Source organism: Miniopterus natalensis, chromosome 7, assembly GCF_054644295.1.
Source record: "Miniopterus natalensis isolate mMinNat1 chromosome 7, mMinNat1.hap1, whole genome shotgun sequence".
NCBI lineage: Eukaryota > Metazoa > Chordata > Mammalia > Chiroptera > Miniopteridae > Miniopterus > Miniopterus natalensis.
Window position 1 is genome coordinate 6,915,573 of NC_142087.1, and position 26,326 is coordinate 6,941,898.

Below are 26,326 nucleotides of genomic sequence, written 5' to 3' on the forward strand. Positions count from 1 at the left end.
CTCCTCTCCAGGCCGAGCATCTCCCAGCTGGTCCTCATGTTTCTCCAGGGTCTTCCTTGTTGACTTGGCTGCACTGTGCTTTTCCTATACCCTCCGCCGATATTCCCCGTCCTGAATGCAAGGCTCGGGTGGAATATGTTGGAACAATGACATCTCCCGTGTCATTGAGCTCTTGTTTCCACTGAGACAGCCCCTGCTTGTGGGGATTGCATTCGCCTCCTGTTCCCCGTGGAGGTTGCCGTTACCTAAATCCCAGGGTTTTCATTCCATGCTTCCTGCAGGAGCCGCTGGATATAAGGCCCCTCCTGTAAATGTTTATAGAGTGTCCACTTTGTAGGAACATATTGTGCATGTTACTAGCTCTTCATTCTCAAAACCACCATGTTGAGTAGGGTTTTTATTCCCAGAAGAGGACACTCAGGTTGAGAGGAGATGCGGAGGCTGAACCAGACCCTCCTGGAGTGACCGGATTTCTGGCCGCTGTGTTGATGGGTGTGACTGGTTTTCAGGAGGATTTTTTTTTCTCTCTCCTTGTCTACGTCTCGCCCCCTTGGCGGGCCTCCAGGCTCCTTCATGATGGTGAACAGCTCTGGGAGGGCCTCCGGCCAGAAGGCCCACCTCCTCCTGCCCACCCTGAAGGAGAATGACACGCACTGCATCGACTTCCACTACTACTTCTCCAGCCGCGACAGGTCCAGCCCGGGGGCCCTGAACGTCTATGTGAAGGTGAACGGCGGGCCCCAGGGCAACCCCGTCTGGAACGTGTCCGGCGTCGTCACCGAGGGCTGGGTGAAGGCAGAGCTGGCCATCAGCACCTTCTGGCCACATTTCTACCAGGTATGGTGTTTTAATAGTTCAGTTTTTTTTACGTGATCATAAACCCATACACCCCCTGCCTGCCTAGAGTTGTGAAGTTGAGAACGGACTTCACTTATTCATTCATGCAACCCATGCTTATTGAGCTCCCCCTGCTAGCCAGGCCCTGCGGGCACAGAGGCTATCCCGCACGGCCCCCGCCTCCCTGGAGCCCACGGTCTGGAGGAGACTGGTAGATAAGTATGACAACATAGTGGGGTGTGTGTGAGCTCCCAGGATGCTCAAGGAGCATAGACATTGAAGCCGTTGCTACAGTAATTGATGACGGAGATACTGTCATCCGATGAGGAAGATGCTATGATTATCCCTGTTTTCCAGATGAAAAAGTTGAGGTTCAGAGAGGGGAGAGAACTAGTTCAAAGATCACGCCTGCAGAAGAGGGTGTCTGGGAGAAGGCAATTTGATGGCTTCTAAGAAGAGATGACAGCTAGCCTGAGTCTTGAAGGTTGAATAAATAATTTCTGAAGAAGGAAGGGAAAGGCATTTCAGTTGTCAGGGGTAGGGCAGGCAATGGGCTCGAGGAGTGCTTGAGAGATTTTGGCAGAGTTTGGAAAAACTGTGGATTAAGGGGAGGTTGCAAAGGAGACATACATGGAATGAAGCCTGCAGGCAAGGAGGTCATGGGGGCTTGGAATGCCAGGCCAAGGAGATGACATGTATTCTCTAGTCTAGAGCAGTGCTGCTCACACTGTCTGTGGTGAAAGACCAGACCCCTCCACAACTCATGGTGGACCTGTACTTCTACAAATGCAATAAAAATGTCACAGCAAAGCCAAATGGCTGTAACAGTTTTTAAACACCTCTCCCTTTCCATGCTCATCTCATTGGGGACTGAGACACAGCATACAAGCTGGCCCTATCCCACAGAGCTCCCACTTTTCTTGGCCTGGGACTGTTGAAAGTTTTTTTGTTTTTGTTTTTTTAACAGCACTATAAAGGTGCAAGGCACATATTATAGACTCTACTTATTTTAAGTGTGAAATCCAATGATTTTTAGTAAAGCTACTGAGTTGTGCAATAATCATCATAAAGCAGTTTTAGAACATTTTTACCACCCCAATAAGACCCCTTGTGCCTGTTTTCAGTAATCCCCATGACCACTGTTGGAAGTTTTTAAGTAAGAAAGTGCCATAGTCAGATCTGCATTTTGGAGAAATTTCTCTAGAGTCTGGAGCAGAAGGACCTGAGGGTGGCAAGGTTAGTGGCCAGGAGCTGCTGGGACATCAGTTCAACATCCAGGGTATAGTCCTTTCAGATGTATCATGAAAGCAGCTGCAGACAATATGGAAATGAATAGATGTAGCTGTGTTCCAATGAAATTTTATGGACAAAAACGAGTGGTGGGCCAGACTTGCCCTCCAGGCCATAGTTCTCTGAACCCTGGTATAGGTGATAGAGCTGAGGTCCAAGAGCACACAGCAAATCACTGGCAAAGCTGGGACCAGAGCCCAGGTGCCCCAGTGTGTAAATGCCAGGTGTCTATAAGCCCATGGATACCTCCATGGATGCCTTCAGGTTCCCCTCAGAAACACCTACCTAGGACCAGATACAAATGGGACCACACGTGCAAGTATATGAACAGGAAAAGTGACCCAGGAGAGGGACATTCCCACTATTGGCCATAGTCTTTTGGAGCATAGAGAGGAAAAAGACATTTCTTGGGCATCCCTGTGTCCCAGGTCTGTGGTAAGCATATTGCCTCTCTCTTATCTGCATAGTAACTCCTGTGTTGGGTAGCAACGTACCCTGTGTTCCAGAGGAGGGGGTATTATTGGAAAACTGAGGCATAGTTCCTGTGGCTCCAAGTTCAGTTTCCCACCTTTAGGGCAAATAGCCTGCCCGTTCTGAGACTCCTGTGCACCAGCTATGTGATGTTGGGTGTATCTCATCATAATCTGGAGTCAGGGTTGTGTTATGTGTAAGGCGGAGAGGGTAGTGGGACCAAAAAGAGGCTCTCCTGTGGATTTAATGAGATAGCACGTGTATAACGTCACACTGGGCTGTCAGTGGGCCTCAGCAACTGTTGGGAGGGAGGGAAGAAGGGGAAGGGAGGGAAGACAGAAAAAGAGGAAGAAGGCAGGAGACCTTCTTAAAGAAATGCCCTGTGTGGCTGAGTTTGTCCTCAGTAAGCTCCGAGCTGGCCTCTGATTAGCAGCTTCCCCTGGGAGAATTTTCTGATTTCCAACTTGTTGGCCACTAGTACATTACATTATATTTCCTCTGCTCTGAGCTATGTGATGGAAAAGCCACTAAGGCACTGGGAACAGCAATTTACAAAAGGCATGTGTGTCACACCCACCCACACAGTAGTGGATGGTCCCATGGCACATGCACAGCAGAGCACGCATGGGCTCACGCACCTGCACGCTCCCAGGCTCACCGCACACTCAGGGCCACCCACGCACATATGTCGGGGAGAGAGAAGAGGGGACCTATTAGGAGATTCAAAGACCTTTGCAAAATGGATTTTAATTTCACCGACCCCCAAGCTCTGGTCCTGAATGTATGAGTCTGTGGGCTAAATACAATTTTAGTTTTCGGCAGAGTTGGTCCTCACATATTGAAGGCTTATGTATTCACTTATTAAAGTCATATTTCACAGTCCTAAAATGGACTTTTAGCTCCGTAAGAAACAGAGAATTTTCTCTTTCTTATTAGTGGGCTCGTGGCACCAGGCCTTCAGCAGGGCCTGGGCTGAGAATGTCCCTGTGCCCCCCACCCCCACCTCCCACCTGGCATCTCTCAGGTGAGTGAGGGCTTATCAAATGCTGCGGAAGCCCCGCTTCAGATCGATGCCCCTTTCCAGGTAGTATTAATTCTGTTTCATGTTTTTAATGATTCTGAACTTATCCATCACAAGATTTTAAAAAAATAAAAGAACTCTATTAATTTTGCAGCCACTGGCTCAGTCTTTTCTCCATCACCTGCCTAGGTGAAATTAGCTTTTATTCGGCATGGTAATTACTCCATAGACCCCTGAAATTTAGGAGTCACCTGACTTGGATTCAGCTGGACTCAAAGCCCATTCTCAGCAATTCCTCTGGCATCCAGCACTCTGTAGGGAGCATCCCAAGGAGAGGGCCACTCTCCCCCTCTTTAAATTCCACCCCATTTCCTCTCTCATCCACCCACCCTCTCTGCTGAGCACAAACCCTCCTCGTCTGTGCAGGCCTCCTTGATTTCACCCTAAGCAGCTCTTCCTCATAAAAATATAAATGGTCCACTTCCTAGAAGTTCTGGGGCATTCTGGTGAGCCAACAGTTTTCTATCTCTTGTCTTTTTAAAAAAAATTTTTTTTTTCTTTTCAGAGAGAGGAAGGGAGAGAGAGATAGAAACATCAATGATGAGAGAGAATCATTGATCGGCTGCCTCCTGCACGCCCCCTACTGGGGATCAGGCCCGCAACCCGGGCATGTGCCCTGACCGGGAATCGAACTGTGTACTCCTGGATCCTAGGTCGATGCTCAACTGCTGAGCCATACCCAGCCAGGCTCAGTTTTTTTTGTTTTTTTTTTAATTTTTAATGATTTTTAGAGAGAGAGGAAGGGAGAGGGAGAAACACTTTTCCTATTCTCAGCAGGTTTAGAATTTAGGGAGTGAAATGATTCATGAGCAAGCAATTGCGATATGGTGTGGTAGGTGCTGTAGTGGAGCTAATTGTACGGTGGTACATGATATCGTGATAATATAACATAAAGGGAAATACGAAAACATACCAAAAAGCATTTCATTTTTATTATAAATATAAAATAACTCATTTTCACTGCAGAAAATTTGGAAAATGTAGAAAAGTGCAAAGAAGAAAATAGTTCTCCTGAGAGTCATTAAAAATATTGCATTTGTAGATTACCATTCCGACTTCATCTTTGTGAATTGCCTGCTGAGGTCACTTGTCAGTTTTGCTTTTGGAGAGTTTATGTATTTTGTTGAGCCCCAGTCATTCTTTACACAGAACAGGTTGTTCACCTTTTTGCTGGCACATGTTGCAGATCTTTTTTCAACTTGTCACGTGACTTTTAATTTCCTTTCAGACTTTGTTAATGTACAAAACATACTTTGACATCATAGTTATTAAGAAGGTATTGCATATTTAGGCATTGCGTAACGTTTCAAGGTTAAGAAATGGACTTTGAAGCATTTGTCATTAATTTCCAGCTTTAGTGAATTTGGTGAGAATATGTACAGACCCAAGCCTCTATGGCGCCTTCTTTGACGGATTGATTGAAGTTGTGCGTTAGCCTGTTATGTGATCTTTGTGTAAATAGCCCATGAGCATTTGAATAGAAATTTTATTCTCTAGATTCATTAACATTTATTTAGTAAATGTAATATTTATATTATATACATACTCAATAAATGCATTTTTTCTATTTGATTGGTCAGAGTCTAAAACATGGGTCACATTAATATAAGTGAGTTTTATTTAAACTATAACTACTATTTGTTTGTTTCTGTCATTTTCTCCTTTTAAGCCTATGGACTCATGTATTCTTTCAAATGACCATTTTAGTCTCCTTCCTGGTTTTTATTTTGCTCATGGTTTAAATTCTACTTTGATACTTTTACATTATTTTTGCAACAACTGTGTTCTGTTTATTTGTATTTCCCTATTATTTCCCTTTGTTCAGCTTGCTATTCTTAAGGTTCCTGAGTCATTCTGTTTAGGTGTTTATCTTATTGCTTACAGTTAGCCTTTGTCTATTTAGACAGTCGGAGAGCTTTTCTCTATTTTAACCTATTTATATTTATTGTCACAATAAATATTTTTTGCTATTTCTATCATTTTTATTACACAATTTGAATGCTTTTATACTGTTTCTTTATAAATGTATTTTCTGTATTCTATTTTCTTTTTATTGTTTTCCTATAGGCTTTACTTTTGGTTTCCTTTGAATTATTAAAAATATAATCAAATAGGTAGGTAATAGTTTATAGAAAGGCCTTCTGCTGACTTTCTCCTTTGCGGGGTGAGGCAGCTATCACACTTTCATTTCTGCAGACTCTCCCCTACTTCCTCAACAGTTTTGTTTGTTAGCTCTCTCTGAAGGACCCTGCTATCTTAGCAAACCCCTCTTCCCGAGCGGTTGTCATGCAGGTGCCAGCTGCTTTATGTTTGGTGTGACTGCCATTCCCAAGTCACTTTATGTAATTCCCAGGCAGCCACATGTTGACTCGGAGGAAGCTGCCCTTCACAGCCATCACCACCCGCTCCACCAGTTCCTTGGTGAGGGCAGCGCTGTAATGGGCTCGCCGAAGTTATGAGGTTGCTAAGGAGTTGGGGCTAGAGGTGAGAGTGGTGTGGGTGATTATCCAGTGTGGCGGGGTACCGGGCTTGTTGAGAATATAGGGAGGTCTAGGCAGGCCTATGGACTAGAAAAGTTGAGGTGCCATGTGAACCTGAGAGCAGGTTTAAGAGGAGTGAATTGGGAGAGGGGTGTGGGGCAGGAGCTGTGCCAAAATATAGGAAGATGGAATTTCCACTTTCTGGAGTGAAGGACAAGTCTGAGCCCGTGGCTGATGCTCAGTGAAGATAAGGCCATTGGAGTTAGGGAGGTCAAGGGGTTGGTCAGGTTGTCCTCGCAGATATTCACGGCTCCTGGATGGAGGTAGGGGTTGGGTGACAAAGGAAGCTGTTAATTGAGCCACAAAATCTTTACTGAAATAAGCAATTTGGTTGGGAGTCAGAATGGAGAATTTAAAAAATGTGTTGCCCTTGGATTCCCGGATACCAACAGTTGTGCATGGGGCTTACTTTTGAGAGGTGTTATTAAGACCCTCAGATGAACTCTGTTCCTTGGGGATATAACTCAGATCAGGATAAGCCCTCCTTTTCTCATGGTAGCTGCCAAGGTGAGCTCCTCCCTCTCCCTTCATAGGAAAGTTGGGGTATTAGCAAGTAATTCTACTCCATGTTTCACTTGAAACAGCAACGAGAAAGGTGCAGATTGGGGTCTTCAGGCCATATTTGGGTGGTTTTTCCTGCATCCAAGCGTTATTTCTGAAATCCATTAAAAATGTTCCATGCGGCTGACTCTTTCTATGCTAGTCACCAGAGTGTGGCCTTTCTACCTTGTTTTGAAAATCCAAGTCAATTGCCAGGATAGCATCCTAGCCTAACATAAGGCCTCTTTGGGCGGTTCCAATGGGAAGCAGAATGATAAAGGGTTTTGGGGGGTGGGCAGATTCCTATGACCGGTGCCTTCAAGCACTTCGTGAAACTGACTCCCGCCCTGTGTGTGTTGCAGGTGATATTTGAATCTGTCTCTTTGAAAGGTCATCCTGGCTACATCGCTGTGGACGAGGTTCGGGTTCTCGCTCATCCGTGCAGTAAGTCTGTCCCCTCCTCCTAACGCAGCCTTACTCCATGCCAGGCTGGGTAGCTTGGGGGCTGCGATCCCCCCCCGCCCCGCTCGTTCAGCTCACAGACATCTCTCACTCTCTCTGTTTTTTAATTCTTCAAAAGTGCTTACGTACTTTGGTGCAATCAGTCCTGAATAAATCCATAATTTTGCCGGCCTGTTCAACAGGCAGCACCTACAGGAATTTGCAGAGACTGGCAAAACATCTTTGTTTGACTCTCTCTCCATTATTAATAGAGTCTAAAGTCCTGATTGTTTATTAGTGGGATTCAGACCACTGAAGTGGAAGAATTAGAGGGCTTTGGATAGAATTGCATGCAATTGTCTTAAAAAAAAGAACAGCACCAAAACACTGAAGAAATTAGCACACTGTTCACTCACAGGGAAAAGTACCCCAAAGCTATTAATTTTTAAAAGTAATTTTAAATACACTCATCAGCTCTGTGTAGGCGTAGAGAACGATTTCTCACAGTGGTTAGTACTTATGGTACAGTGTCAAGAGCCCTCAAGGGCATACCACTCCTCCGTGCCCATCAAGTTTCCCTTTGAATTTCTCTCTTTTTGCTGTATTTATTGTAAGATGCTTGAGTGTGTTTGAGCAGGGAGCTGTCATTCCTGGGTTCATTAAATCTCAGAGGGGACAAGTCCTGGGTGTAGGTAGTTGAGATGACATCATATCCCACTTGGTGGGGGGAAGGGCTGTAATCAAAGAGATGTGCATGGTAGCTCCTAGGAGGCCTGATTGGGATGCCAGCCCTATTAGTTGGTGAGTGTTCTGCATATTGGAGATTCTCATCAGTTTCTCAGCAGCCATCTGGTTCCAGGCAACTCTTAGTAGGGCTCTGCTTCCTCTTTATAACCATGAGTCATGTTATTGGCGATGGTGCAATTTGCTGTTCCCTCAAGAGACATCATGTGCCTGAATTTCAGTCCTCCCATTTTGGGGCTATTCTCATTTCAGCCCCATCCATGCCGCTTTAATTGAAATGACTCTTCCTATGTCTGCTTGCAGTGAATTTGTCAAATCCTTGAACGTCACTTTGTTTCCCTGACACTAGAATGCCATTGTTTGACTCACTGTCTTAGGGCACTTTCTCTGGAGGAAATCGGGACAAGTTCCAAGGGGTTTGGGCAAGGCAATACTTGGGATAACTGTGTTCGGTGTCTGGGCAAGAGACCCTTCCTTCCCAGAAACCAGCCAGCATCTCAGGAATGCTGAGATCACTGCATATCGATCTGGGGAAGGGGCATTCCGGGCAGAGGAAACAGTAAGTGCAGAGGCTTTGCAGTGGGCATCAGCTTGATGGTGTGAGCATATCCTGGGCACTGTGAGTGCAGGGGAAGCGGTCTGAGTGAACGCTGGGGAGGGAAGCCGGGTCTGACCTTGCAGAGCCCTGAGAGTCATCATGAGCAGCTTCGATTTTAATCTGAGTGCAGGGGTGCCACTGGAGGTGGTTTATGCTGGGGTTTGATATGATCTCATTTAATTGTTAAAAGATCGCTTCGGCAGCTCTGTAGAGAATGAGTTGAAGGGGAAGAAAGAATGAGTCAGGAGATCTATTAGAAAGAAAGTTCTGGAGTCATGCAAGAGATCCTGACCAGGGGAGTGGAGAGGCATCCACCCATCGTTCAGCAAGCAGTCACTGAGCAGGAGCTCTCCGCCCGGCCCTGTTCTGGGCTTATGGGAGCAAGACAGATTCATTCTCTGCTCTCATGGGCTTCCCTTCAAGTGAAGGAGACTGAAAATTAAACAAATCATCAGGTAATTCATTATATGACCTATACTAGATGGTATATTAGTTTGCTAAGGCTGCCATCACAAAATTCCACAGTCTGGAGGGCTTAAACAGAAATTTATTTTCTTGCAGTTCTGGAGGCCAGAAGTCCAAGATGAAGATGGCAGGTTTGGTTTCTCCCATGGCCCTCTCCTTGGCTTGTGGATGGCCGCTTTCTCACTTTGTCTTTACATGGTCTTTCCTCTGTGCACGTGTGCCCCTGTGTGTCTGTGTGTGTCTAGATCTTCTCATGAGGACACCAGTCAGATTGGATTAGGGCCCACTTCAACAACCTCGTTTTAAATTTAATCATCCCATTAAAGGCTCTCTCACTGAATACAATCCTAGGATGAGGTATCGAGCATTAGTGCTTCAACATATGAATTTTGGGGATCACGGTTCAGGCCATAGCACATGACAAACCATGCTATGAAGAAACATACACCGAGATGGAGAGCAGTGGGCAGATTAGAGATACATTGAGGGAGTAAAGTCAACTGGACCCATGTGATGGTTAGAATGGGAGCCAGAGCTGTCAGAAATGTAGCATTCCCAGATTCGTGGCTTCAGCTACTGGTATGAGCTCAGATGGTGTAAGTCTGGGGAGAATTGAGTCCTGCCTTCCAAACTACTGACCGTGCCTGGGTCCTGGTGGCTGCTCATGGGATCACACATCATGCAGCCTGCCGGCGGCTTCCAGACCATCCATTGGCCTGACAGGGCTTTCTCCCCAACTCCAGCCTTAATACAGATGCATTTATAACTTCACTCAAAGACTGTTAGAAATTCAACTAGATTGAGAAATTTGCATTCTCTTTATGTCAGGCTTTTTAAATCTCCACTTTTGTCCTCCAAAGCATTATTTCTATTAACATATGGTCAGCATTTATCAATATGTATTTCGGGGGTGGGGGTAGTGCCCAACTGGCAATTGTATTCTTGATTGATTTAAATGCTTGCCTCCCAGCTTCCAAAACAGTGACCTAAAGATTGGCATCCTACTCAAAGGAGATTGTTTTCTCATACAAACTGAAATCTCTCGTCCATATTTTATAGCCCATTTAACATTTTTGTGTTACTCTGAACGTGTTTCCGCCATAGTTACCCTCCACCGTTGTTTCTCGGTCTTAGCCGTTAGCAGGGCCACCGCAGTTATAACCATGTACAAGAAATGTCAGCACAATTTTCCACCCAATTTCAAAGTTTCTAGCTCCTGTGTTGACTTTTAGAATTTTTAAAACTATTTTTTTACACCAACCTTCGGGCACAATGTCACTGGACCCGTGGAGTGTCTGTGACACGTCTCTAATGTATGTACCGAGCTTTCTCCTCGATTGTGTGGCTTCCTACTGAGCGCTGTCAGGTTTCAAGCGCGAGATAAAGGGCAGAATAATATGTCTTCAGATGCTGCAATGACATCTGCAGGAGTTTAAATGTCACCAACATCAAGGCATTTTGCCCCAAATGCACAGCAGTCTTTTGTTAACCCCATTCAGTTGGATTCCATTGTTGGGGGGCTGGGTCTCAGTGGGAAGTGGGTGTGGGATGCTGGTCTGGGTCCTGAGGTCAACTGTATTTGGCTGAAGGTTAGGGAGTTGACACTGGTAGGGTAATTCCCCCACCACCACCACCACTGAGCTGTAGATGTTGGGGGGAAATAACAGTTGATAGAGCACAGGGCTCAGAAGTGAAGTGGAGAGTGGGGCTGGAATTGGGGAGGAAGATCAGAGAGACCAGGAGCTCAGAGAAGTGGACCAAACAGGTCCCCAATAGCCACAGAGAATATCCACAGAGAGAGATGTCTGTCATGATCTGGGGATGAGACCAGGGATCAAAATCAGAGACCATCATTGTTTCATTTGAGAAATGTTAACACTCAGGGCCATCAAGCTTCTAAATTCTCTACCACTGAACCTAGGAGGGAGGGAGGAAGAGGGATGGGCATCCCTTTATAAAACCCAACGCCAGGCCTCCCAACATTATAGCTAAGACTCTGAGCTCCCTCCCTTCATGGAGTAGATGTTCCCCTTCCTCTTTAAACCTGTGGCATAAACGGGCTTTGGGTTCACAGTACATATTCCCATGTGAAGAACTGACTTGAACTGAGAGTTCCAAAAATAACTGTACAAATTATACAGAAGAGCAGAAAGGAAACAATTTCAGACAATCAAAGCAGCATGACATTTGTCAGCTTGACTAGGTGCAAGGAATCTTCAACTCTGAGAAGCCCACAGGAGAGGCCTTCCTTGGGTCTTAGACTGTTGACTCCACTGTAGCCATGGTGTCCCGAAGGTAGCATGAGGGCGTCTCTGAGCTGTTGTTATTTGAAAAACCTGAGCAGAAGGTATATGTTTTTGCACAAGCATCTGCCCAGTTTCACCAAGGTTCTTGGTTCTGCTGAACTTTACAGGTGGTGACACAGTTTGGTAGAACAGATAGTTTAGAGGGTGAAGGCCATGGGGACAAATGGTAAGGAAAGGGATCCCTTGTGATAAAATATTTGGGAGTAATGAGAGGAGCCTGGAGAGTCAGCACAGCCTTGCCTTTGAGCCCTTTCTTTGGACCCCAGAGTCCAGCTGATACCATTGACCTTCCATTGCCCAGGAAGCAAGAGAATGTTTGTTAAATGCTGGTTTGGGGGCTAATATGCACCTGGTCTGAATGCTACCTCTGTCATTAAAGCTGTGTAGCTTTGGGCAAATGAAACTTGGTGAACCGTGGTTTCTGCTTCTCTAAAAGGGAAATAATATTAGTGTTTGCTTTACAGGAATGTTTTGAAGTTAAATTAGATAAAATGTCTAAAGCATTTATCACAGTACCTGGCATTGTAGGAGCTTTCAATGAATGACATTATCGTTATTTGTTTCTTTGGATATTTGACTTCCTCTGGAAAATAGGCCCATGTTGAATCTCCCTGATCCTCTTAACCACCGTCCATTTGATCCCATTCTGGGGGTAGTTGGTGACTGGCTCATCCTGGATTTGGCTGATGTGATGAGGACCCATGGCATTTTTGTACCTCAGTGAAGAAACACATTTCTCCGAGGCATAGGTTATCAACCACGCTCATCTTGAAGAGCTCACATAGGTGAGGACTTGTCTCCACAAGCAAGGAAGGAGATGAACCCAAGTTACCCATCATAAAATTTATGTTTAGTTCTAGATTTGATAGCTTATGGGCACTGTTTCATTTGAAAGTCCTTTTTTCTGTTACGCCAAGTCGCCAAACTAAATGTCCCACCTCCCTCCCATCTTTCAGAGAAACCATAGCTTAGAGGTGAAGACTCTGCCCGTTTTTGAGTTTCCTGCGCCTCAGTTCACTACTGTGAAGTAGAGATAGTACCACCACCAACCGCATTGGTTTAAATGAGCCGTTGTGTAGACACGGCGCCCGACACCAGTCACAGTCTGCAGGAAGGGAATGAGAGCCACTAGCACTCCCCTCCCCCTCTTCTCTCTCCTCGGCTCTCCTCCCTGCCCCTCACCTTCCTCATCGGCATCTTGGCCAAGGCCAGCTATGGAGGTCTGAGGCCCGAAGGTGCTTCCGTTCAGCTTGCTTCTTTCTTCTTTCTGCTCACCCAGGACACAAGGAGGAATTTCCTGCGGTGAACGCCTCCCCCAATTTCTTCTCGCAAACATGGCAGCACTGCCCAGCAGTTAGTAATATGGATTGGAGGTTCTCAGAGACCTGGATGCATGTCTTGGCTCCCCCATTTTCTGGCTGTCTGACACCTTCGAGCCTTAATTTTCTGACCTGTGAAATGGAGATACTGCCCACCTCATGGATTTTTGTGAGATGTTAGGCAAGAGGATGCATGTAAAGCTCTCAGAACATACCTGGCTCATAGTAAGCGATCAATCAATGGTAGCTCCTCACCGAGCCAGGCCACTTCCCAGGAACAAATTCCACCCTGCCCGGTGTGTCTTCTGAGCTGCCGTGTACCCGCAGGGAAGATGGTCTGCCTGTTGAATTCTGTCCTTATGTGCTTTTTGGTTTCTCTCTTAGGGAAAGCACCTCACTTTCTGCGGCTCCAAAATGTCGAGGTGAATGTGGGGCAGAATGCCACATTTCAGTGCATTGCTGGCGGGAAGTGGTCTCAGCATGACAAACTTTGGCTCCAGGTAAGGATGGGAGAGCCCCCTCCTCACACCTGCCCATCCCTTAGTAAGGGAAAAAATGGACATGCTGTGATGAAGGACTTGGTGGGGAAGGGGAAAGGATACTTTTTAAATACCTCTGATATTTAGTGTCCATGATCTTATTAAATATCAACTCTAATTCTATTATGTAGGCATCCGTATACCCATTTTACAGATGGAGAACTGATGCTACAAACATAAAAGTGCCAGAACTAGACCTTTCCAAACTGCTCTCTAATAAACTTTGTCCTTTAAGTCCCGATTCCCAGGGCTAAGGCAAACTAAGTCATTTTCACATGACTTTTAGAATCACTTTGTTGATTTGTACAAAAAAGCCTGTGATATATTGATGGGGACCGATTCCAGCTAATCTATAAATCACTTTGGGGAAAATTGACACCATAGCAATAATGAGTCTTCCGACCATGAACATGGTATATATTTTTACCTATTTAAGATCTTCAGTAATTTCACTCAGCAACGTTTTGTAATTTTCGGTGTATAGGTCCTGCACATCTTTTGTCAGACTTATCCCTAAGTATCTCATACTTGTGATGCTGTTGTAAAAGGCACTTGAAAAAATCTCAATCTCTGATTTTTCATTAGTAGTATATAGAAATCCAACTGACTTTTGTATACTGATCTTGTATCCTACAACCTGTTAAATTTACTATGACTGCTTAAATTTAAATCAATTAAAATAAATTTCAAAACTCAGGTGCCCAGTTGCACCAGCCACATTTCAATGTACTGTAGCCTCCATGTTGGACAAGTGCAGGTACAAGAGCATTTTAGACATTGCAGAAAGCCTTATTGGAGAGGATAGCTCTAGAAAGATACCACTTCTGATTGAAGGAAACAGGAATATCGCTCGAAAGAAGTGGACTCCAGTTACCTCCAGCATCATATATTCAAAGACCTCTTTGGTTTCCTCTGACGGCCATAGTTTGGCTATTGCTCCCTAACTCATGCCCAGCACACTTGGATGGGAGTTCATAGTGTCGCTTCTCTTCCGGGATTTGAGCACATTTCCTGCCGTTGGAAAATCCCCGAGCGCAGAGCACATCTAGAGGCTAGTGGTTCTCCCTTGCACCTGAGCAGTAGAGTAGAGTGAAAATCACAGCAGTGCCCACCCTCCTGCTCCCCCGGGCTGCCTGCGGACCACAGGAGAGCACAGCACACCTCCACGTGCCTCTCAAGCACGAAGTAGCGTTATTTACTCTTTTCACTATACTTAGTATTAAAGTGCATCAGGCTCCCCAAAAGCTTTGTCATTTCAGTGGCATTGCTGGAGTTGAGCCATGAGAAAGAAGGGACAATCACAGTATTTCCCGCACCTTTATTTGGGTTTCCCAATTGTTTTACACTCATTATTGCCGCAGTTCGGAGTTGCAGGCCCTGCGCCTTGAATGTGTCCTTGGAAGGATGCTAAAGCAGGAGGCAATGGAGGTTTTGAAGGAAACAGGTGGGAGCACGTGGCGCGGCGCTCTCCCACGTCTTATTTATCTACTTTCCAATGTAAAGCAAATCCTGTCGCACAGAATGCTTTTCAGGTGGCTTACAATGGCACACAAAACATGACAAGGTAGCGGAAATTAAAAGCGGGGCGGCATGAGATAGAAGGAAAAGAACACCCCGGAGCTGGAAAGAAAGCTAGAGCCGCTAGCTCCACGTCCCCCGCCTGCGCGGGCCACACAACCGAATCAAGGCAGCTCGTCAGATACACAGTTCAGTGTCCGCAAGATAAACACAAACCGATTGCCGGGGAAAATTCTAACTGTTGTTCACACGGGCCAGACAGGAATTGTTCCCAGGAGCTCTCGGAAAGAAACAGCCTGTGATGTAAGGAGCTGCGCTCTCCGCTGCCGCCTTATTGAGGGCACGCGGGCGCGTTTCAGGGCCTTGCTGCACATAATGATGCTCGGCTAAGAGCAGTGTGGGGAGGTGGCTGAGGAGAGGGGGTGGGGTGAGCAATAGGATTTGACAGAGGCTCCTCGCTCTCTGCTGATCCATCTGTGTCCTGGGGTTCTTTAAATGTATCTGGTGAGTGAACAGATTCAATATTTCTTCAAGGAAACCTCCCCCAATATTGTCTCCCTCATCTATATTTCAGGAAATATTGGGAGGTAGACAGTTTCCATATGCTCTCTGGCAAATGCCTGCTTGGCTAGTTAAGTCCAGACTTATATCCTGCAGTGTAGTTGGAAATAGGTTAACATCTTTCTACACCTGCTACCCAAGAGACAGCTGCAGCCTGGATCAGAGACGGGCTGAGGCAGTGGCGGATTTCTTATGCAGTGTCGCTTGGGATTTGTTCCAGCCCCTGGACGTGCAGCCTACAGACTGCGCCAAAGTTCGGTTCCATTTAACAGGGCTGGGGCAACTGAGCCTGAGAATTTCCAAAGGCATTGAAATAGACACATTGTGACCAAGAGTCTCCACCAGACACCCACAGCAGGTCTAATTCTCAGCAGTGCTATTTCCTGCTGTCGCTTCCAAGACAAGCTGAGGAATCAATGAGTCAGCAGAGGCAGAAACACTTTCATCCGCCAGTCTTAAGTCAGGGAAATGAAGACAGTGACTTTGTTTCCAGAGCAGCATGTCAGTGGCCTTCCTTCTGGCAGTGGTCAGGGAGCAGTCGGCAGGCTCATAGTCTGAGATAAATCTTGTGGCCTGTGTTGTAGAGAATGCCTGCCTTCCTTTCTATAGAGCGGGACTCTGTAGCCTGCTCATCCTTAAATGGGTTCAGATCATAAATTAAGAACTTAAAAAGGAAGACCAGCCAGTCCTCCTACTTTACACCCTCCTGGAAACTCAACATGCTCTTTACAAGACCCCATCTGCTGGTGCCGACTATCATGGAGTTACAGCCAGAGTCTTGTGTCCAAATCAATGGACAGACTGTGTACCTGAGCCTAAAACAATTCTAATCCTTCAGGGAAAACGCTAATAAAGGCCGATAGGAGTTATAATCAAGTTCATCTTGTTCTGGGGTGACTCCTTCTTGAGGTGAGACGTACACACGATGTATGGGGGAAGGTCTGTGGCCTCATTCATAACTTGCTTCTTTCTTATGGGGTACATTATTGGCCTGAAGAACCCAAACTTGCAATTTTTCAAGCATTTTTTTCAAGCACAGAGACGGTGTGCATTCTGAGTAGAATGTCTAGTCTAAGGTTTGGGGAGCCCTTCAGAGAAAGAAACAAGGAACACTGTCCAGGGTACAGTAGGTGTAACTGTACTGACTGGATTAGCATGCAGCACAGGAATGCATGTGGGCACGTTTCCTAGAAGGTAATTTGGCGATAGATATCTAAAACCTTAAATGTGCACATTTTTCCAGCAAGTAATTTTACATATGGGAATTTACTCAGGAAGATAACCAGAGACAGGAAAAAAATTATCTGCCAGTGTGTTCAACAGAGGGACAAGCTGAGAACAACCCACATGTCCAGCAAAAGGGACTGAGTAAGTGAATGCTGGAATGGTGTCATTACATATCCGGTTATAGAAGTCCATCTCATGATATTCTCCCATATGTATTTAGGTGACAAGAGCAAGTTATAAAACAATTAATATGTTCAATGTATTCATTTTTATGAGCAAACAAACATATACAGCAGTCCCCCCTCTATCCACAGTTTCAGTTATCTGTGGTCAACAGTGGTCCTAAAATATTAAATGGAAAATTCCAGAAATAGACAATTCATTCATTTTAAATTGTATGCCTTTCTGAGGAGTGTGATGAAATCTCTAGCATTCCTGCTCTGTCCCACGCAGGCTGTGAGTCACTCCTTTGTCCACCCTGTCCATGCTCCATACCCTACCCACCTGTGAGTCACTTAGTAGCTGTCTTGATTATGGGGTTGGCTGTCTCAGTATCACAGTGCTTGTGTTCAAGTTACTCTCATTTTACTCAATAATGGCCCCAAAGCTCAAGAGCAGAGATGCCGGTAATTTGAATATGCCAAAGAGAAGCTGTAAAGTACTTCCTGTAAGTGAAAAGATATGTATCTGTGACAAAACAGTGTATATGGGGTTCAGTACTATCCACGGTTTCAGGCATCCATTGGGGTCTTATACCTAATCCCCCACAGATATGGGGGGGACAACTGTATACACATATATACCCACATATTTGTAAACACAAATGTGTACATGCTTGTACACATACACACATGTAACACTATGAGACACATATCAAGACATTTAGGCATTGATTGTGATGGTAGATTATGTGTGCTTTTATTTTTATCTCTGTTCTGTTTCATCTAAATACACTAAAATGAATATAGGTAACTAATATAAACAGGAAAATGCTATTAAAATGAGAAAAATGGTCAAAATATTCTAAGGATGGTAGGAAGCCTTAGCAGGGCTTTGGGGTAGCGAATTCCTCAGTGGGGGCAGCACAGACCCCCCCCTTTGAGGCTACAGGTAAAATTACCCTTGGGTTTTGCCCATACCCTCATCACCACCGTTGGATACTCTTCATCCATGAGGGGCTTTAGAAGTGTTTCCTTTGTCACCCAGTCTCTGTGGAAGACTGTGGCCCACGGGGGCCATGCTCACACTTCTCAGGGGCTCCAGAGCAGGCCCTATCATCCCCACTGCAGGGCTCATTTCCAGGCATCCCTACAAAGGATTTGCTCCACCAGGGGTTTTTACAACAAATAACATTTTAAGAGTCTCAGAAATAAGGCGATGTTTCTAAATGCTCTGCACAGATCTCAGCAGGGGCAGTGTATGTGTTTAGACAAATTGTAAATCGCAAATTGCAGGCATTGAACAGGGCACAGACCCTAATCTGGCAGGAAAAAGCTCCTGCCCGGCGAGCACATCAGCTCGACAGCAGCTACACCAGGCTGAGGAGATAAGCAGACACATCGGTCCTGGCCGCAGCGAATCTCCCAGCAACCCTGTTTGCCCGCTCCCAGCAGGGCGAATGCTGACTCCCGGGCGTTCTGGAGGCAGCTCCTCCCCTTGCGCCTGCATCAGGTGGCTCTTGCATTGTGGGGCTTCTGTTGAAAACCTAGTGGCCTCGCCATTGCTAAACAATACTGATAAATTATTGATAATACTTCTTATAGCTGATGTTTATTGAGTGGTTACACATATGATGTATTTAATTCTCCTAACCTGTCTCACAGGTAGGTATTATTTCTAGCCCATTGTGTAGATGAGTGTAGATGAGGCTGAGCCTTAGAGGGGTGAGCGAGTGGCACAGGTCAGAGTCATGCAGGTCATGCTGGTGGAGGCAGCCTTGGTCTGTGTCATATTCCTAAGTCCTGGGCTCACCCTTCCACGCCCACCTTGTGGGTCATCCTGAGTCACCGCTCCAGCCTTTCTTTCCGTACAGATGGCTTTCTATCAAAATAAATCATGCTTAGCACATATTTACAGGCCTCTCATTTGCACTGTACTAGATTCTTAAATAGATTTGAGTTTCTCAAATCTACAAAGTCAATGAAATAAAAATACCCTTGGAATAGTTTTCAAGTTCCTCCCCTCTAGTCGCCTTCTTGCTTGTCTCCACCTTTCTCAGCCACATGTATTGAATGTGGTGTCTACACTTGCAGTGGGCTTTCTGCAGTCCCCACCTCTTCCCAAAACACGGAGGTCACCAGAGTTTTCTTTGTTGCTAAAGCCAAGGGTGTTTATTGTTATGATGATGATGATGATGTTATTATCAGTCCTTATATTTGATTCCTTTAGTGTTTGATGATGCTCCCCTCTTGAAAGTCTTCCTGTCCTCTTGATTCAATGAAATCATACGTCAACATCTATGAAGGGGGCCTGAGATTTTACCTTATTTGCAAGCTAATGAATTAGGCTGCAAGTTTCATAGATGTCAGGAGATGTGAGTCTCCCGGGTCAGAGACGAAGCACTTTATGATTCACCCACCTCAAGCAGCATGAGCTTCATGTTTGCAACAGTTTTTCTTGTCTCTCCCTCCCCCCCCAGTTCTGTGGGGATGATATGGGGCTGGATCTAGGTGGGGTCTTCATACAGCAGGTCGGTGTCATAGCCAAGGGACCCTGTCTTAGGAAACCTTAATCTCTTTTAATATCTTTGTTGAGATATAATTTACAAACCATTAGTTTTGTAAGTCTACAATTCGATGGTTTTGGTGCATTTACAAAGCCACGGCACCATCACCACGTGCTTTGTCTTTCCTTCTTTTCACCTGCAGGTACCCCAGATGAAAAAAAAAACAGCTCCTTTAGAACAGCCCAGGGCATGAAAATCCAGCTGGGCTTTGAATTCCTGGGAGGCTGCATTCTCTCAAATTCATCTGCCCCTCATGTCTCCCCCCCCCCACCTGTGCAGCTCACCTCTAGCCGACTCTCACCTGGAAACCCCCCTCTCACGCTCACTCTTCCCTTCTCTGCTCTCTCCTGCCTTTGCATCAGTGTCTTCCCTCGGCCCACCCTCAGTCCACACGCTTCAGGTTTTGGTTCTCGCTTGTCCTGGCCCCAGTGCACAGGAGCTTGGAGAGAGGGTGTTGAGCAAGGCCGACCTGCTTCTTGCTCTCAGCGTTTACCTTCTGGCAGGGGAGACAGACATTAAGCAACTGACCACAGGATTAAATATTTCATTACCCACGTGACCAGGCTACCCGGGGAAAGAAGGGTCTACTGAGTAGGGAGCAGGGAGGGCGGGGAGGCTACAAGTATCAGATAAGTGCTCTAGGGAGATGTGGCCTTCGAGCGGAATTCTGTGACGTGAACTAGAAATAGCCAAAGGGGGATTGTGCCGCTTTGGGAGATGGCACGTGGGCAGGCCCTTCCCCACGCACTCACCCTCTTTGCTCAGGGCTACGGCCAGGCTCCCCCTGGGGCTGATGCCAGGACCCTCCTGACTCGGCAGAAACTCTGAACCCAGAAATCAACCCCCAGCGAGCAGCCAGCGGGCCCTTGGCAGTGCTTCAGCGCAGCTAATCAAAAATGATTTCTGTCCACTTATATTTCTCTTAACATTTAATAAAGAGTAATCAAAAGCTATTCTTTAGAGACCGCCAGAGAGGTACAAGTATGGTCTTAAGAGAATCAATAGGCCAGGCTTAAGCGCGTTTCCAAATGCCACGCCGTTGAAACAGTGTGACTCAAAGAGAGAAGAATATTCATTAGGAAGTGTGGGAATTTTACCTAAACATTATCTAGCCAGGAGATTTCTGGAGCAATTAGAGCAATTTTCAGCTGCAAATGCTGGGCCTTATTTTACTTTCCTTTTTTTAAAAAATGCCAGAAGCTAAGCTCAGCCCAGCACGCGGAAGGCAGGCTCCCCTCTGCTGAAGGGCCGGTGCTTCCCGTCTGCCCACCTAGACCAGTTAGGGGCCTGCGCGCTCTGGGCCTGCGCGCTCTGAACTGACCGCAGCCGCTTCGCGGGCCCTGCCTTACCTCTTTGTGAAGGGAGTTGTGTCGTGACACACGGAGCAGAGAGGATGGGGAACTGCAAAACGGTGAGGCCATTGTAGATACCCTGGTAGCTAATCGGGTACCGTGGACACGGCACGCTCCCCGTGGCACCGGGCGCTTCTCTGTCTCTCTCTCTGGGTGGCTCCTGAAGGTCGAGAGGCCTGGCCCGGGGCTGGAGGGAAGCACGTGTGCTAGGGTCAGGAATATTCAAGTGGGGATTTGCAACCCCTGCTCTTGCAAAGAGTGTGTGCTTTCAAACTAAGACCGTTTACGCCACATAGAACAGACTACGGGAAGGTGGAATTCGAGTTGTTTTAAAAGAGAGAGAGAGAATAAAAGAGAAAACGGGACCACGGATTCGCCTGTAGAGTGCCCTTTTCAATAGAGAACACGTGTGCCCCCTGGGTGGCTGAATTGGAAAAAGGTTCGCCTTCTGGGCGGGTTCAGCCCCATGAGCACGTAGTGTGGCAAGCAGACAGGGCCTTTGGAAAAGAAAACAGACAACGTTTGCTTGACCTCTCTGCCTCAGTTTCTTCATTTGTAAAACAGGAGTATTAACAGGACCTATCTCATGCTTTATCATGCACCAGAATCACCAAGAGGATCTGTTAAAACATGGCGTGGTGCCACCCCTTGAGTTCCTGATTTATTAGGTCAGGGCTGGGACCTGAGGATCTGCATTTCTGACACATTCCCAGGGTGCCAGTTGTTAGGTTTGGACAGAAACTTCATGTTCCTGAGGGCCTACCCCTCCCCTGCATGAGAAAGTAACTTTTGCGTGAGATTGTACCTTTCCCCTGAATTCATTTTGTTCCTTATGCAGAGTAACTTTCTGCTCCCTGCTTGAGAAAGTAACCTTTAGATGAACTCTAGCAACAGCCTCGTTGGTACCCTTGCTAAGTTCCTGCCCTACACCCTATAGGGAGACTTCCTCCCCACACACTCCCGGCTGATGCCATTTGGAGCTCAGCCCATCTGTACTCAAGCCCTAAAAAATCCCCCTGACCTTCTCATCTGGCCTGTGTTCCTCCTCGGCAAGCCTAACACCAGTGAAGGGGGGCCTGGGGACCACACTTTGAGAAACGCTGCTCTAGATCATTCTAAGAGCATTGCTTTTTCCACGCCAGCACTCTTTTCCTGCATGAAGTTCGGTATTTCAATGCTCAGCTATGTTTTACCCTTTATGCTATTTTGTTGCAATCTTCACCCAGCCTGTAAATTTCTCTGGGCAAAAGAAATTATGCTTTCCACAGGCTAGGCTCTCTCATTTTCTGTTTTGTTAAATAATGAGTACATTTTCAGTGTGATCAATAATAGAATAAAAAAAAGGGGGGGAACCCTCAGACTACTAAGCCTGATAAACAACATCTACAAATGGATATCAGCCCCTGAATTCTCTTTAAAATTTGCATTTCAAACAATTCCCAGGTGATGCAGATGCAGCCGGCCCAGGAACCACCCTCGGCAAAGCACTTTTCTAGGGATTTTAAAAGCATTAAGTGAATTCCATCTTGTAAGCCAGTTAACACAGTGCCTAGCACAGACCAAGCACGTGCAAATGTGACTTTTACTAAATAAATGCTCAGACAAGTCTCATTAAGTTAAACAACACATTTATCAAACTCAGTTATGGGACTCTGTTCGTGGGAGATATCGTGCCTTTTCAGAGGAAGAGTGTGCTAGTTCGGGGTGCTCAGCTTTCCCCTGTCGTCAGTGTTCTATGGGGGTCAGTTCCAGCCCCATTTTTTTAAGACACAGATCTTGGCGCAGACTATCAGCAAATGAGGCAGTGGCTCCTGGGATTTCCGGACACCCCCATGCCTAAGGTACTGGAGGAGGGGGCAGAGATGGGGGAGTGCTGGGTAGGATGGGTGCTGTCAGTGTTTTTATAGCATCCTTTATGACTCCGCGCCCCCAACCCCTGGACACTGTGCCTGTTGGCTGCTAAAGGCTCACAGCTCCTGCGCCCTGGGTCAAATGGAAAGTTTCTTCCTCCCCTCACTTGGCAGGCGATGGCCAGTGCCTGACTGCCATGGGGTTCAGTGCTGGCTCCTTGTCTCAAGGTGGGTCCGCTCTGTGGTTCATTTCATGCTCCAGAGCTCCCGTGGGGTCGGACTGAGGCTAGACATCCTTGCTCAGCTCCTTGCCGCCCCCTGTCCTTCACCCCTGTCTCCTGAGGGCTCTCAGTAAGTCACCGTGTCTCAGACCCTGCTTTGGGAAGCCTGACCTAAGACACTATGATTGGTGCCCACTGGGAAATGTATTCCGTTGGCTCCTAGACTCAGAGGGGCTAGAAGGTGATTCTGATTTAGCGCAGCTGACATAGGTCTGAAAGACCTGCCACAAGAGGGAAGGAAGTGAGCCCTGAAATTTCAGAGCAAGGATATACTTGCGTCTGAAAAAGATTACAGGAGCCAGAAGAAACTTCATGAGCCAGAGTGGTGACACGGGCCTAAGAAGGACCCCCCCCCCCCCCGCATCATCCTTGCCTGCTTCTCTCTGGCTTTTCCCTTCGCTGTCCCCCTCTTTCCTAGCATCCCCGCGTTCACATCCCTGTGCATTTACGTGGCACTTGCGTCTTGGTTGGGACGGTTTGCTCCCCACCTTGTCTCTGGGCTGTGGTCCCCTTCAGCTCCTGGCACAGCGCCTGCTCTACGCCCCCTGTGTCCACTCAAACCTGCTCAGCACCCATGGGCCTGGATCTCAGTTCTTTCCTGCTTAATGACCGCCCCCTCTTGCTTTCTCCCCTTGCAGTTTCTCTTCTGCCTCAGTCTGGGGCGGAGACAGTGGCTGGGACCTGGGCTTCTTATACACTCGTGCTACTTGAATCCCTTCTCCACGTCGCCACAGGGCTCTGGCGTCCTAGCCTCTCGCCATCGCTGATCTTCCAGAATCCCTGCTGGTCTCTATTTCTGGGCTCCTGGGTCACTGCTCGTCCGCCTTGACCTTCCATCTGGGCTCGTCTCTCTGGACTTGCCCTTCATGTCTCCTCGCCCACGGGCCGGCACAGCGCCGTTTCCTCTCGTGGCCCTGGGCCCTCCTGCTCGTCCCTGTCCTGCTGCTGGCTGCTCCCAGTATGACAAGTGTGATTATCAAAGGCCTATTTTCTAGAGATTTTATAAGACAACCTGCAATTTCCTATCCTTCGATGGGAGAAAGCCTGGTGGTTTAGGAGCTAAACAGAAAGATGTGAATTGTTCGGGAGGATGCCCTTAATTCTCTGCGGTCCTGCCGGCTCTGCCATCATGAACAAGAAAAGTAACTAATTCTGGAGGAGACATCAAAATAAAGATTAAACTAAATGTGAAAAATGAATGTTTTGCACTTAATCAGCCCTTTGCTCTTTATATTAGTTTCTCATTGCTTACGTAGCAAATTACACAAATCTAGTGGCTTAAAACAGCACAGATTTATTACCTGACAGTTGTGGAGGCCAGAAGTCAGAACTGGGTTTTACTCGGCTAAAACCGAGGTGTTGGCTGGGCTGTGTTCCTTCCGGGGGCCCAGAGAGAGAACCCCTTCCTGTCCCTTTCCTAGCTTCTGGAAACTGCCCCAGTCCCTTGGCTTGTGGCCCCTTCATCTTGAAGCCATCAATCCTGTCACTCTGACCTCTGCTTCTGTCACTACATCTTTTCTGACTCTGTCCCCTCTGCCTCCCTCTGTCACACATAAGGTCCCTTGTGATTATACTGGGACCTCAAGATCCTTAATCACATCTTTGAAGACCCTTTTGCCGAGGAAGGTAACATATTCACAGGTTCCAGGGATTAGGATGTGGACATCTCTGGGGGGCATTATCCTGCTTACCCTACTTTCGTGGCTAATTTGGAGAGAGCTCCACTAACGCCAGACTATGCCCTCAGGTGCCGAGCGTTTCATACGCCTTCCCATTTATTCGTCCTAATAACGCCATAAAGTGGACACCGGGATCAAGTCCATTGTATATGTGAGGAAACTGAAGCTCAGTGAAATAAATCGCCAGCCCAGGTTTGCACAAATGGAACATTTGGTTGCGTGTTTTACGATCAGGTCCTGTCCTGTCTTTCCCTTGCTCCCTTCCTGTCCTCTTACAAGTATCTAAAAAACCGTAGTCTCCCTGGAGCTCTCCTGTGACACTGGGGGAAGAGCCTTATCCAGGAGAGGGTGCCTTAGATGTGGAAACGATGGCAGGTGAGGAGTTTTAGGCCACATTGGTTTATGTATTTAGTATGGCACGTTCTTTTTTTATCTGGATTTTTATATACTTCCCTTTCCTTACTAGTCCATATTTTTATGAACATATACCTCCGTTATCCCGGTTTTCATAAATTTTGTCAAGTAGGCGGTGGGCCAGGGAATTTTGTCAAGTAGGCTCTGGGTCAGGGAAGCGCCCGCTGTTCCTCAGGCTGTGAGCAGAGCTCCTCTCGTTCGGCTCCTCCTTGGGGCGCCGGTTACTTACACGGCAGGTAGCTGTCTGGTCTCCCTTCCCTTCATCAATCGTCTCTCCAGTTCCTTTCATCTTTGCTCGTTGGCTCTCTGGGTCTTTTTTCCAAGCCTGTTCTCAAGTCACTGATTTTCTGCAGCGCTGGTCCTGCGACTAATCATCTAGTGCCGTCCTGAAATCTGCACGAGGCAGCGTTTGCTTCCTGTAAGTCTTCCCTTGGCCCCTCAAGGTCTGTTTTCTTTTCTGTGCATTTCCTTAACCAACTCGCCTCTTAGCTCATGTTTCTTAGAGCCCATGTGTCAGTATTACTCTTGGTTTCTCCTCTTTGATCCCGTAGATTTCTTGCCTGTTCAAAGCCTGGGATGTCTGAGAAAAGTCCTGTGTCTCCTGAGCTGTCTGGTTGGGGCATGCACGTTTTTGTTTATTGCCTCTCACCTGCTACGCTACATTCCTCCCTCCACCTCCTGTCACTGTCCCTTTTTTATAGCAAAATAGGTGGATCCTGGTCACACCCATTACCCATACTCTCCCGCATTTGGGTCTGGGGGTGCTCGAGGGGGTGAGTGATGGGGAAGTAGTTCCCCCACATTAGAGCTACGCAGGTGCGCAGGCGGTGTTTTCAGGACAGGCTCTGAAGCCCGATGCCCTGCGTTCAAATCCCAGCGGTGCCCCTTCCAAGCTGTGCAGACTCGGGCTGGTGATTCTACGTCTCTGAGCTTCAGCTTCCTTGTTTATACAAGACACTGTGTGCCCCCCTTCTGGGTTTTTATGAGGAATTAATGAGAAGGCATGTGAAACAGCCTATAATAGCGTGCAGTCACTATTAGCTTATAAAAGAAAGAACAAAGTGTCCATGCTCTTATAAGCAGGTCAGGTTAGAAGACACCCACCCCTCACTCATCACTCACTCACTCGTACCCGCCAAGGTGGCCCTGCGGGGCTTGCTCAGCAGTGGGGAAATGGGCTCTTTGGCAACTCCAACTCTTTCCAGGCCCTCCCATACATTCAGCCAGCTCTTCCTCAAATCAGGGTGCATCCCTGTAGTTTCCCAGAATTTCCTCTACTTTCCTATTTGCAGATTGTGGGAAGGGAGCCGTGTTTGGAGCCTGGGAAGTTCTCAGCATTTGATTCTAGTTGCACCATGAGGCAGGTGGTTGGCAGGTTCAGCCCCAGTGACTTTCCTTCCCCTTCCATTTCCTCTCTTTTCCTTTGTTTCTACACATCCTGTTGCGCAGCTTCTGGTATGGGAGGGGTTGTGACTACCTCTCATACTGCTGTGGCTTTTTAAAAATACAAGTAGTTTTCTTATTTTCAAGTATAAAAGAAAGACATGT

At 46.9% G+C, this 26,326-nt stretch overlaps 1 protein-coding gene across 1 annotated transcript in view; it reads left to right on the forward strand.

The window, feature by feature from the left end:
- Positions 1 to 381: 381 nt before the first annotated feature.
- PTPRT (protein tyrosine phosphatase receptor type T) overlaps positions 382 to 26,326 on the forward strand; it is a 511,569-nt gene continuing 485,624 nt past the window's right edge. Inside the window, exons 1-4 of the mRNA XM_087819279.1 lie at positions 382 to 388; positions 566 to 837; positions 7,122 to 7,203; positions 13,017 to 13,132. Of these exons, the coding sequence (XP_087675405.1) occupies positions 382 to 388; positions 566 to 837; positions 7,122 to 7,203; positions 13,017 to 13,132 (477 nt within the window). The remainder of the gene's footprint in view (positions 389 to 565; positions 838 to 7,121; positions 7,204 to 13,016; positions 13,133 to 26,326) is intronic.